At 36.1% G+C, this 14,445-nt stretch overlaps 1 protein-coding gene across 1 annotated transcript; it reads right to left on the reverse strand.

Moving 5' to 3' along the window:
- Positions 1 to 1,033: 1,033 nt before the first annotated feature.
- On the reverse strand, positions 1,034 to 5,904 carry LOC130709486 (WAT1-related protein At5g07050-like). The gene is made up of 7 exons (XM_057558857.1): positions 5,599 to 5,904; positions 5,388 to 5,450; positions 5,179 to 5,295; positions 3,386 to 3,656; positions 2,580 to 2,741; positions 2,331 to 2,482; positions 1,034 to 1,499 (listed from the first exon to the last, which is right to left on the reverse strand). The coding sequence occupies exons 1-7, from the start codon at positions 5,805 to 5,807 to the stop codon at positions 1,310 to 1,312; spliced, it is 1,164 nt and encodes a 387-aa protein (XP_057414840.1). The 5' UTR covers positions 5,808 to 5,904; the 3' UTR covers positions 1,034 to 1,309.
- Between the last annotated feature and the right edge of the window lie 8,541 nt (positions 5,905 to 14,445).

A 14,445-nucleotide genomic window follows, 5' to 3' on the forward strand; every position in this document is an offset into this window, starting at 1 on the left:
AAGTTTGAAACTTTCCGTATGATCACCTGTTTGGTGGTCCTCTCCACACAGTTGTGAGGGGGAGATTTGTTGGGTCTTGGGCACTCTTCCTATGTGGAGAAAGACCCAAATATGTAAACCCACTTTGTCTCACTTAAACAAGTGGAGAGGGGTTATCTAGGGTTGAAGAGAGAGGCTTGATTTGGGAAGAGAAGAAAAGAGATAAGAGAGAGGAATGAAAGAAAACGGATTTCTGCTAGAACTCAGAGCAGCTGCACTAAATTCGCGATTTCTCCTTCGTTCATTGTCGGATTGGGCTGAAATTTTGTCAGAAGGTTCGTGACTCGTGGTACTTCAATTTGGAAGGTTGGATCGGCGAGAACCTGCCTATAGTGGGACAAAGAGGCCTTGAAAAGTGGCAGTGTTGTTTCAAAAATCTGATTTTTCTTGGTTCTCTACTTTTTGGTTTTGTGCTTTGTTGTTTGGCCAATTGTTGAGCACTATTTGTGCTATATTTTGAGACTCTCTTGTACCCTTATTTGATCATAGTGAGATTACTGGCTTGGTCTCGTGGTTGTTTTACTTTTCACATTTAGAATGTATTAAAAATATTTGGTGTCCTTTTGATTGTGATATAGTTGCTGCATCATTTGTTATTGCTCCTCATATATTCAACAAGTTAAGGAAATTGATTATCCGTTGTTTATTGCTATGTTTGAGTTATCATTGTTACTTGTGCTGAATTTCCCTGGGCAAAGATTTTCTTCTAAGCTAGAGAAAGATTCAAGCTTTGATTAAGCAACCCCGTTGGAGATCCTTTTAGCGTTTATATTATTTTCCTTATTTGGACTAGTGTAGTTTCAGATATGCTCATTACAAGATGCACCATCTGGGGGAAGGGTAGCTCACTTGGTGAGCTAAGGGAATGAAGGAATTTGCAGGGTGAAGGGTCAGGGTTCAAATCCTGGCGAAGGAACTAATTTACTAACAATTACTAACAACTAGCATTGGCCTATAAAAAAAAACAAGATGCACCATCTGAACACACAAATCATCAGACAGAACAACAGACCATTGATTGCACTTCAATTTGGACTAGCTATAGATCAATTCAGGTCCTGCCTTCACCATAACACTTGTACATATTTCTTCTAGCTTTCCAAAGACACATTGTTTGTTTCAATTGGATCACTTTATATCAAGATATGCCCCTTCAGACTGAAAATGGTATAGAACCCATAATCTTCAGACACAGACATCAGATGCAAGCTTCTAGATACATTTTAATCCAGATAGACTTTGATCAAATTTTGACTCCCACATGGAAGTTTTAGATATTACTTTTATCTATCCAACCATGATCTATGTTATCAACATCTAGCCCTGAATTTCCAGTCATTTGAGCAGCACCCTTTATAGCTAAGGGAATATCATTGGCTCTTTTACTCTCTATTTCTTCTTTGTGTTTCCCCCAAAGAACAGAGTATAAGCCTGTAGCAATCAAGATGGCGCCAATCACACTGCACCACAATGGCCAAAAACAAAATTTCAGTTAGTCACCTAATGAAAGCTGTAAACCTCACATAAAGTTATTTATTTTTTTAGATCAAAAGCATATGAAAACTGTGACTAATCCTCTCGCAGTGAGTGCTTCTATTAAGCGGTGGCTGAACGCAAAGTGTGTTCCATTCTCATGAGCGATGATCGAACTCCCAACCTTATGATTAAGTGACGAAGTGAGCAACCACCGCTTCACACTCTTCAAATAAAAGTTTGAATAATGGAAGAAAAGTATTATTATTTTCATAAAAGTTGATCCTTTAAAATCGATTTGGTTAAAATGTGTTTTGCGGACTTGATTAGTATTATTGGGGAAAATACTAATGAAGGGCTATATAACTTGTATTAAATTTGGAATTGATAAGTGATTGCATTTTTTTTTTGTCAATATATTGATGAAAATAATTAAGTGTCAATAATTTGTTTCGGCAAGGAACCATTTTATATTAGGGCTACTTTGAGTAAATAGCTTAATTAATCACTTGTGATGATAAGCTCTTATCGCATAAACATTTATTATAAGATAATTTCAAAAATTTATTGTAATAAGTTGAAAAGAAGTTATAAACAGTATAACTTATTGTTCATAAGTTAATCTGAACGTTTTTTTGAAAATAATCTCAAAATAACTTATAGGTGAATCATAAGCTATTTCCATAAACTCTTTCAAACATTTGTATAAATGCTTGTGCTATAAGATAAGCTCAAATACACTCTTTCAAATGGAACCTTAGTCCATATTTATACTTTCACAAATGGTATATTTTAAGGAAGAGGGAATAGGAATTTACCCTCCAAGATAAATCTTTTCTTCAAGGATAAAGAAGCCCATGATGGCAACAAAAACCATTATAAGAGGGCTGAAGGAAGTTGCAAAGATAGGACCTCTTTCCTTAATCACTAGCCCTTGTACATAATATGATATGCTTGAGTTCACAATTCCCTAATGAAATATTACAAAAGATATTAAGGAAACAATCATAAAGAAATATGAATAATTGTTAGAAAATTGAAATTGTAAGTTTGTGTTCAATTCTTACAGCATATGCAGCAGCTAGTAAGTTCATATCCCAACCAATTCTCCAAACAGAAGGATCATGCTCAATAACAAAAGTAACAATAGTAGCTTGAAGAGTGCCTATGAAGCAAACAATTGAAGTGAGGCTTAGCTGATGATTCTTGTACGTCTCAAGAGCTTTGGTCTGCCCAATAGCATCAAACATATATCATTGTTATTTATTGTGTAATATATAGACAAAATTCTCTCTCAAATTACACCAGCAGAGTTTTTCATGTTCCTAAAATACTCTCCAAAAGACTGTCAAAAAAAAAAAAAAATACTCTCCAAAAAGTAGTTTTTGGAAGAAAAAACAAAAAGTTTGTTTGTTTCTTTCAATTAAAAACCACTCATGTGCTCCTACCCCTGTTCTGTTCTGTTTTCTTTTCATTTTTTTTTTTTGTTTTCCAACTTCTGTTATATCTTTATTACCTACTTCTTGGATTTAAGGGGGGCACCGCTTGTGTCTTTATATTAATATCATACTATGGCTTATAAAAAAATGCAAGATTATAAATGTAATTTCCGTGCAGTTTTTAATTGACGCGTCACAATATTTTTAGTTGGGATAAGAAATGAGACACCATTTGAGGACATATGATTTTACTATGAAATTTCGATCCTCTCTGTGTGTCAAATGAAACATTACATCTATTTTTTTATAAACATTTAAAGATATCCCAAATGCCCATTGATGTATACATATAAAAGAGATAGAGACCAAACTTCAAGATAAAACATGAGAAGTTTTTAGAGTAGATTGTAATCATATGATGTAAGATGGCTTACTTGTAAAATAAAAAGGGAAGCCCAGGCAAAGCTAGAAACAATAAGGAACACACTGCCTAAGAACCAAGCTTTACTTGAGGATCCTCCTGTGGTGGTTGTTGTTGCATTTGTTTCATTGTGAGGATCTGGATTGCCATGTTTGATTTGTCGCCATAACATCTCCACAACAGGCCCTTTGTATAAGGTCATCAGCATTGCCCCTATTACTGCCAATAATGTTCCCACTACCTTTGCTCGGCATCTCAACCTTTTTATGTTTATCTTCTCCATCCTTTCACATATTCCACACCCATTGTTAAAAAAAATAATTAAGGTTTGTTTTATTTGCAAACTAACAACGTTTTCAGTTTTTTTCATGTTATAAAATATCACATTGTGTTCACTTTATTCAGATTTTTGAATATTTAGCGTACAAATTACAATAATTTTCTTATAAATTCATTTTAACACAAAAAAAAACATATGTAAATAAAACAATGGAGCGTTCTAGGGCACACTAATCGAATAAGGTAATTTGAACTACTTTTTAGAGATAGAATTAGCGATGAATATTTTCATCCACTAATTAAAGATGAAACTAGTGTAAATATTATTTTAATGGCACGTTTGATACGCCGTATTAGAATTGATAGTATAAGCTTATACAATACATCATGGACTTATCAATTGTTTGGTATTCACATTGTATTGTATAAACTTATACATCAATCTCATCTTATACATCAAAATGATGGATTATTTAATCCACCCTATAGATGATGAATAAGGCATGATAAGAGTGTGATGTATAAACTACTTGAATATATTTAATTAACCGCCACCACCACAACCCTCCACCATCACCACCACCCACCACCACCACCACTGCTGCCATAACCACCCTCAACCGCCGCCGCCGCCACCACCACCACCGTCACTGCTACCACCACCACGCTCCACCACTGTACCACAATCGTTGATACCGTCATCGTTATCGCCACTCTACCACCACCACCACTCTCTACCACCACCACGACACTTCCAACCACCCTCCATCGCCGCCGCCACCACCATCGCCCTCCACCACCACCGTCGCCCTCCACCACCACCGTCGCCGCCACCACCCTCCACCACCACCATCCACCAGCACCCTCAACCCCCATCTTCGCCACCTCCAACCACCCTCCGCCACCACTGCCGCCACCACCACCACTCTCCACCATTGCCACCATCGCTGCTACCACCATTACTACCACCACGGTCGCCGCCACCACCATTGTCACCGTATCACCCTCTAATACCACCACTACTATTGCTACCAAATTATACAATGTATGACTAAACGTTGTGTAGTATTAAGGTAAGACCTCATACAATTAGACCTTATACTATCAGGCCTAATACTATACAACATACTAAACTAGCTCTAAATGTACTAATACGCAACCTATTTAATGGTGAATTTCTCGATAAAAATATGGTTTATACGTGATGTAAGATGAAAAATATTAAAAATGTTTTATGACGACATAAAGACTATTTTAAACCAAACATAATGTTTCAAGAACAAAAATGTGAATTTTTTAAGAATCAAAATCATATTATTTAACCCTAAAAGTAACGAATGCAAGTTTTTTAACGGTTTCTTATACATATCTTTAAAAAACAAGATATAGTGAAAAGAAGATTGTCCTTTTGTAATTAAAAGAAAACCTGCAAGAAAAAAGAAAGCAGAGAAACATTCTTGGAAAAAAACAAAATAGGCATTAGCCAACATCTAGATAGAAAAAAGAAATGGGATTTGGTCGAGTTACCCGCATATAAGTGCCATCACAAAAGTCATGGCTGGAAGCATGTTGACTATTGCACATGAGAAGGTTGGGGATGTGAGCTTTAACCCAGCATAGTAGAAATTTTGATCAATCACAGGCCTGATTTGTCAATCCAGTACAATAATCACATATTGATGCATACATGCAACCTTTAAATATTTTCATATTAGAGCAAGAACTATTAAACTTACCCCAAGAGAGCTAGGATGAACATTTGCAAAAAAATTGAGAATGTTACCTTTGGTTGACCCTCCCTGTAAAATTAATGAAACAATTGTGTCCATTAATCTACAAAACTTCGTGCTAGCTAGAAAAAATATTACCTAAGATTTTTAAGTAGTAGTTTTTTTTTTTTGAGGGATAAGTAGTAGTTACAATTGTGTGTGTTTTTATTATACAAACCTTTCAAAAATAAATGCAAATGGAGCTATGGCAGCAGTTGCAATGGCGTGGCGATAAACAATGAGGACATAGTGGCTCATGCCTTGGTCAAGGGAAACCTTAGCAATAATAACCATGCCAGCATAGCCTAATTGTAATAGGGCCATGGCAAAGTAGGGTTTAGATTTCTCAAGGAACTTTAGACTATGCCTAAGCTTTTCAGTTGTCATTTATATTAAATTTTTGTCCGCTTTTGTGGAGAATTTAGGGATGACAAAGGGGGAAGTATATTTTATGGAGAATGAGGAAGAACACTTATGGAGAAGGTTTTTTGTTCTTCCTAACAACTTGAAAGGGAAGCTCCTCCTATTTATACCATGTAATGCAGCTTTCCTTTCTCTCTTTCAAGGGGGGTTTGAACTACCAACTAATTAATGGTTGGTTTAAGTGCTACCAATTATTTTTTCAAACTACAAAACATTCATATGGTTACAAAACTAATGTTTAATTAAAAGTTATAAATGTACTGTTTCATCACTCGATCGAACAGGTGGTGGAGCTAGAGAAAACCATAAAAATATATGTAAATGTTAATTTTTTTTTACACTTAACAGTGTATAGTAATTAAATTTTGGCCGACTGTGATGTGAAAATAATATATTATATAAGGGAGTAATATGTTGTTAGACTCCAGGGTCCTCACAATGTCTTTTAAAGTTGCTGTTTTTTAAATTATTGAATTTTAAATCTTCTTTATATGTTTGTAAATTCTAAATGAATGAGAGGAAGTTTGGGTAATCATTTACTATCGGCTTTTCAATTGAACAAATGATCTCTACTTTAAACGACTAGCTATATATTAAGAGTACATCAACGAAAAATCATTTAATAAAAGGGAAATACTCATAAAATAACGTCTCTCCAGCCATACATATGTTGAATTTTCATCCAAAAGACGTTATGAATATATCCAACTTAATTATCAACTCATGAGAGAAGAATTCACTATTTAAGGGAAAAGTGAGCTTAATTTGAAATTGGAGAGTAACTTTTGAGGCAAAGTAATTTTTTTCAATATAATCATATAGAGATATGATTGAATGTAGGGTGTGTAAACATTTTTTTATAAGCCAATTAAAATTGAAATTAAGTAAAAGGAATAGTTTAACCTATTACAACAAATGATGAGAGCTAGAGAGCCTAAAGAGAAGTCATAAGAAAAGAAAAAAAGGAAGAAGGGAAAACAGAAAACAGATTTGTGAGTATGAATTACATTCTTACACTTTACCTATTTTAATATTTCTATGGGTTAAAATTATACACATTATATATATATATATATATATATATATATATATTATATTTTTAGTTTTATTCCAAATGTAACTAAAATAATTTCGTTAGAAAAAGTTGATTTTGGTATAAGTTTTTTTCCTTTTCAATTTTTTTTAGAAAGGAGAAATATGTATAAATAGAAAGGGTTGTCTTAATGATTTTTTTTTTATAGGCCAGTTGTTAATTATAATGTTAGTAAATTAGTCATTCTCAGGGTTCGAACCCTGGACTCTTCACCCTTCACCCTCCCAATCCCTTATGTCATTCAGCTCTTACCATTTGAGCTTACACTCAGGGACTAAATGACTCATGTGGATTACCAACTCACAACTCAATGGACTAGTATGATTTTTTTATAAATAAATTAATAAATAAAATATACAAATTTTAATCCACTTATCTTCAATGTGATTGGACGATGAGTTATTTAACCCAAACTTTCTCATGGGTCATTTAGACAACCTCAAATACAAAATGTTAAGAAACACCTCTTGTTCCTGCTATGAACATTAGAGGATAGGGTAACCTCTAGAGTGTAGAGAGATTGCACAAGAGAGAGAGAGAGAGAGAGAGAGTAACTGAATTTCATGTGTGTATATTGAGCAAATGAGCAAAAGTCATTTACAATTGGTAACCGTCCCGTATTTATAGTGGTGGGAGTTGGGCCTCCCATGTGTAATTGCCTTCTGTGGGCCGGTTGGAATTGGCTAGTTGAGGCTCAACCCACTGGCTAGGGACCCGCCACTTTTCTAATCAAATACTCATGTCAGATTATTAAGGAAACGAATCTGACTCCATTGGATATGTGATGAACTGGTTGGGGGTTATGATCTTCCACAGACTAATCTCTTCCTCAATGGGTTCTCTCTCTACTGATGGGAATGGAAGAGATGAGTGACTTGTGAGATTAGCCTTGGGGACCAAATCCTATGATCTTTATATAGAAATCTAATTAGAGCCCCATTAACCCTAATTAGGTTTACTATTGGGGTGTTACACATTGCAAAACTCATACCGACATATGATGTAAATTGAGCTTCTTAATTAGACCACCCTATCAACCCAATACTTATTATTAGCTTAAGCGTAAATGTCTTAATTTGTAAACCCACATACCAGGTTATTAAAAAATAACCCAACACTATGAAATATTATGTTATAGTTCTTCAAATATATCGTTGGGTTATACCAAAAATATGTAGTACTACCTCTGATCCTATTTTCAAGAAGAAAAAAAGAACTCACATAGTTTAAGAAATGTAGTTAAACTAGTTAAAATGCATTAAATGTGTCTTGAATTAAAATAAATTCCAAAATTACTCTTTGTCATTAGTGTTGGAGAGTGGGAAAGAGAGATAATAATTGTAAGACCCAAGTTTTTAAGCTTAGAATAAGTGGAAGAGATTTCCATTTACGATTAGGCTTGACGTATCGCGAAGGAAAAACCTGAACAAGAGTTTATCGAATGGAATGAATTTGTGAAGGAGAAAGTTCAGGAAAAGTCTAAGGATTGCATCAAGGTCGATAGAAGTTATAGCACGATCGATATACGCTTAAACCTAGGGCAGAAACCCTAGTAAATAGCTAGTTTACGCTTAAAGTCACGATGGAAACTAATTCCAAAAATCTTCAGAGAAATGTTAGAACTTCTCTTAATCCATCTATAATAAGCGTTTCAAGGCGGAACCCTAGGATCTACGAACGTCCGATTCCAATCCTCGGAAGTTTGCCGAAACTAAAACCCTGGTAGTTCAAAACCTAAAATCAACCGACGATGAAGACTTTTTCTATTCGGAGCTTCAAATGAAGATTCCACACGCGTAAGCCCATTTCTCTTGATGTTTTCAATCTTTCTTCAGAAGGAAGTTTTCTCTTCCGACATCCACTGCAAAAAGTAACTCATCGGGTAAAATAGATTTACACCGACTTTGGATTTTTCACCTTAATTCCAAGAAACCTCTTTTGAGTTTTGGAATTCTGCCGCCAGAACCTATCTTAGGATTCACGGAGGATTGTGCAGGAAAAAAAATCGGAACCGCGAAATTTTCATTTTTCCGCGTTTTCCATTAAACTGTACCGGTTTTCAAAATATCTTTACAAAATATCTTCTCAAAATATCTTCTCAAAATATCTATTCATCCTTATCCGATCTTTGATAAATATCTATTCATCCTTATCCGATCTTTGATAAATATCTATTCATCCTTATCCGATCTTTGATAAATATCTTCCATTTCATTCCCTATATATATGTTGAAGCTTGAAACAAAATCTCACCCAAAAACACACACACAACCCGCGGCTTGGAGAGAAGAAGGAGGAGGAGAGCTTTTCGCCGATTCTTGTCTGATCGTCCCACAGTTCGTTGCTACGCGTAGGCCTCAAGGTACTGACGCTTTTCCTTACTTCTGATCGTAAATTCTACCGTTTTTCTCTATACTTTTCTGTACTCTTAGTTTTGAGGTTTTTGCAAAACTATCTAGATAACTTCATCTTTTTATCTAAACTTATTCCCTGCGTGCCCCTGAGCATGTTTAGCGGATTACATTTCGCCGATTCTCGCCGAAATGCCGCCGAGTTTCAATTCTGCTCATAATACCATTTTTGGCTAAAGTTCCAACCTTTGGGCTTAAAACCCTCGACTGAGCTTAGCGTTAGTAAGATTAGTCGTTATAATCGTCGTTAGTATCAACCCCATCTAATTTGTTTTTCGAAACTCTGATTTTGAAATTCTAAGCTAAAAATAATTGACCAAAATACCCCTGCGACAGTTTTCGATTCGATAATTTTTCTGAGAGTTTCCTTGGCCTAGATATCGCCTAAGAATACCTAGGAATCGATTTAGATCGAAGAAAAAGTTCGGAAACCTTATTTTACATAGTGGCCGAAACCTATTGCTTAGGGTACCGTGTCCAAAAATAATTTTTGGGTCTCTATGACCTGAGCCATTGCGTAGCTCTTTCGATTGTCGAAATTTTGGCGCTGGTTTCGTGTCATTCCGAGTTCTGTAGCTCCAGTTATGCTCGTTTTAGCGAACGAGGTTCTGTCGTCTATCCATGCTTAAATATTGTACTCTAAAGCTTCTTAAGCTTTGTCTAACGCTAGTTAGTGTTGTATTGACCGAATTGACTTGTTTTGATTGACCTTCGCTTCGTTTGCTCAAAGATTCGTTTGGAGGAACACTTGGAGCAGGAAAAGAGGATTGTGAAGGAGCGTTTGAAGAGAACCCTGAAGAATCTACAGGTGAGGGCTTCTCACTGAACTATTAGTTAATGCTTTAGGTGTCGACGAATTCGACTTGATTTACTGTTTATGCACTTGTTTGTGTTTGATTGGGAAAAATGTTTTCTGAGGCTTCGGCTGACAATGATGATTATTCATCTATTAATTGTTTTCGAGACTGACTTACATGTTTTGTGCTAAATGGTTAATCTAGGATGTGTGATATATGCTATATATGCTAAGTGCTACGTGGTTAATTTAGGATGTGTTGATGCATGGATTTTGATTGTTGTATTGTGCTAATTTAACTATGCTATTGCACATATATCTGTGGTACTGAGGAGTGAGAATAACGGGCAGGTCATGCCGATTTTATTTTGAGAGTTTGAGAAAGTTTGACGGGACGAACGGAGTTCGGGCCTTGTTATGGTTTAGTGGATCGAGACATTCTCTGGGAGTTAATCGGGATTATGGGATCTTTGAAAACTCGTAGGAAATACGATAAGACTAAAAGGAAGCTATTTTTACAAGGAAAACTCATAAGATATTAAACAACCTCTAAACCTTTAAATAATGATAACAATCTCGGATGCGAGCTTAGGACTGAAAGATTAGATTTGGAAAATGAGAATTGTCGTCGAGTCCAAGTTTTAGGAAAACTGTAAGTTCTGAGTATGTTGATACTCCTTCGCTCTTTGAGCAGTTTGTTTAGCCATCCAAGGGATGAGCCGAGAAGCTTCACTGAGGCGTGAGACCTTGTGAATGCGTGATACTTCACTGAGGCGTGAGACCTCGTGGAAAGAATGGATCTTCACTGAGGCGTGAAACCTCGTGAACAACATGAAACTTCATTGAAGCGTAAGACTTCGTGCAAGTGTGTAAATTCACTAAGGCGTGAGACCTTGTGAAAGCTTAAAACTTCACTGAAGCGTGAGACTTCGTGATTATATAAGACTCTACTGAAGCGTGAGACTTCGTGAGAGCATTGATGACTCGAAGAGTTATCGTGAGTGTTTGCACTCATTTTACGATTAATTGTATTTTGTCGCAGAATCGACTTTTACCTTAGGGTATGTTTTTAGAGACAATAAGTTAGCTAGAACACGTGGCGACGTGTCGAGTGAGGTCGGAGACGTTGTTTGGCTAATCACTTTGCATTCATGCACTCATTTTGAGGTATTAACACGAGACGGACTTCGGACCTCGGTGGATTCCAAAATGGTCATAAGACCCGGATTTCCATATAAGAACACTACGGTGATTCTTAGTAGCAGACGGAAATGGCAGACCTTCGGGTTCACTGCTGATCTGACTGCACTTTGTGTGGTGTAAGAGACACGCGAGCGGAAATGGTCCCACCGTTGCTGGTGCTAGGATTGACTCGTTAGTGCCCATCCGTTCCGGAATGCATTTGTTAACCAGCATTGCATTTCATGCAACATGCATACTGACTTAGTTGCTGAGTGTGATTGATAATTGTTAATCCTATTTGATGCATGTTAATTGTCATTATTATCGTTTATATTCATTGTGAAATATACAACCCTAGGATGCTATCCCTAACTTATAAGCCTAAGTGGCTACTCCTTATCTTTACCTATTGGATTTATTATTTACATAATTCTTTGGAGTTGACCCTCGCGTCTTCTGTGTGTGCTTTGGCGGACTACACCCTTTGTCAGATGTCCATGGCGGACTGGTTCATGATGGTTCACCCTTCGGGGGGAACTAGGTTTGAGATGCTGGAATAGGAGCGCATCGCGGTAGCGAGAGGAGGACGGATGGTGTACATAGACTTGGTCGTTCTGAATTCAGATTCGGACGACGATCACGCTAGCACGTAGTTCTGAGTGCTGGTGTGAGCTCCTCGAGATAGGATTAGTGTAGGAGTAGAGTCTTAGCTCTGACCGTCATTGTTTTCTTTAGGAACAGGGTAGTTTCCCGCCTATAGCTTTTTGTGTGGTTTCTCTACGGGAATCACAGAGAGTTGGTTGGGCTAGGAGGTCTTCTTTTAGGCCGTTTGGCTAACTTATTCTCATTTTTGAGGGATAGTGTTGCAGACACTTGACCTTTCTTTTGGATTGTACCTTTTGCCTACGGGCGCTACTTTCTACTACTTTCCGTCACTGGAGGTTACTCGTGACGTGGTTTACAACTTACAGCGGGGGGGGGGGGGGGGCTGTAATTATCGTATATTAGTTCGGATATCCTTTGTTGTAGAGTTTCTATTTCTTCCAGTCCTTGAGGGTATTATAAAAAAAAATATTCACGTTTTTCCGCTTAAGTTTCTTTTTGGTTACTAAAGTGACGCCACCGAAATCGGGGTGTTACAATAATTAATGAGACACATTTTAATAGTTAGAATTAATAAGAGTATCATTGGAAAAAAATAGTTAATATAACACAAACTTTCATTTGGTTCTTATAAAAAGGACCAAGATTTTTCTTCTCTTTAGTTTTTATAAATAGGACCGGAGGTAGTACTAGTGAAGAACTCCCATTCACCCATATTTCAAGACGAGATTATTTAAGTAACAAGAAATCCATGATCGCCACGATCAGAATCAGAAACAACAAACAAGCTTCAACTAATTTGCATTATACCCAACACCATGTAATTTCATCAATTTTGATGTACCAACGGAAAAAATATATGTTAATTTAGTGTGAATCTGAGATTTTGACACGTTAGCTTTATGTAAAATCACATTAAGTTTAATAAAAATCTAAATACATAATAATTGCGGCTTTTTAGTATGCACCTACAAATTACATGAACCTCAAAATAAATTTTTTATTAACTAAAATAAATTTTGGATGATAGTATAGATGATTGAGAGATTCCAAATCAATTATGGTAGAAGATAGAAAAAATATCATTCATGTTAAAGTTGAATATTCTTATATTAAATTGACTAGAGATATAGAGATATGGCCAATATATATAGTGTTTATAAAGAGTATATTGATCCCCACCCTTGTGCTAGTAGGTCTTACCAAAATTCTAAAATGTATTAGAGTCTATCATAGATTTGTTTATTAGGCTACTCATTTATGGACCACCCACATATATCAATGTGTTAAGAAGTCGCACATTGACTAGAGATATGAACAATAAAGTCCTTACAAAAACAATCCCGATCGACAACAGTGCCATTTCGATGAAAGACAATTCACACACACCATTACTACTTTCACACCCTTTCAAGACTCAGCTTCACTAGTCATCTCCCTGGTTTGCTTACTGAGGTGGTCTACTAGCTGCCTGGTTTCTGCGGAGGGACATCGTCGGTTCCCCAATTTCCTCAAGGATTGTGGGTTAATTACTAATTTAGCTAGTTTGTACTAGAATGATGATTCAAATGTTGAAGTGTAGTTTTTCAATAAAGAAAAGTAAACAACGAAAAACAAACAAAGAGAGAATGAAAGTTAACAAAGAAACACATGTTAAGATAATGTTTTCGTTATCTAATCATATGTTCATACGCATCTAGATTACATGGGTTATTACCAATTATCCATACTGCTAAGCCTAATTACTTACTCACTAATCTCTTAGCTAAGTGAAACTACCAATTAAAATTAAAAGAGTCGATTCATCTATCTATCTATTATAATATAGGAATTGTGAAGCGCCCAGTATTAGAATGACAATTCAGCTATTCCTTCCTTGCCACATATGTATTTTTGCTGACATGTCACACTCTATGCATTCAAAAGCTTTTGCCTCTCTCAAGTATAAGTTCCCTTTGACACACCTCTCTCTATATTTCATTTAATTTTCTATTTTCTACTTGACATACCCGCTGCCACTTGAAACGCTTAACTTAATGCGAGGAAATGAAAATGAAAAGCATATAAAAATATGACTAAAGGCATTTTCTCTTGAATTTTTTCCTTGGAATGATAATTCAACTTCATCACAAAAAATGATAGAGGTTCACTTGGAAAGTAATGTCTCTAATTCCTGGAGGTTCACTTGAAAAGTAGCAGCCACTCAAACGCATCATGCTTTATTCCCAATGGCGTAATTTATGTTTCCTTGGATACTCTGACAAACCAACGAAAATCGGAACATCAAGGACTCCAACAGCCCCCTCGGCAAGGTCATTGCCGCTTTCGAAGGTGAATTTTCTGTTACGATTTATTTTTTATGGTTACAAATTCAATTGTTAATTGTAACAAACAAATTATTGCGTGTTGTTTGGCTTTTTCAGTGGTTCCCATAGAAGTTATGAAGACCTTATTGTTGAAGGAAAAGTTATTGTTAAAGGTTTTACCCTCGGGTTTGTTTGTTTCCTCTACAATGAT

This window comes from Lotus japonicus, chromosome 3 (assembly GCF_012489685.1).
Source record: "Lotus japonicus ecotype B-129 chromosome 3, LjGifu_v1.2".
Classification (NCBI taxonomy): domain Eukaryota; kingdom Viridiplantae; phylum Streptophyta; class Magnoliopsida; order Fabales; family Fabaceae; genus Lotus; species Lotus japonicus.

Excerpts from the sequence above, each read along its gene's own strand:
- LOC130709486 (XM_057558857.1), bottom strand. The coding sequence starts at position 5,807 with ATGACAACTGAAAAGCTTAGGCATAGTCTAAAGTTCCTTGAGAAATCT. Across the intron at positions 5,451-5,598 it reads TTTGCATTTATTTTTGAAAG|GGAGGGTCAACCAAAGGTAA; the intron begins GTTTGTATAATA and ends TTAATTTTACAG. Across the intron at positions 3,657-5,178 it reads GTGATGGCACTTATATGCGG|GATGGAGAAGATAAACATAA; the intron begins GTAACTCGACCA and ends AATATGTGAAAG.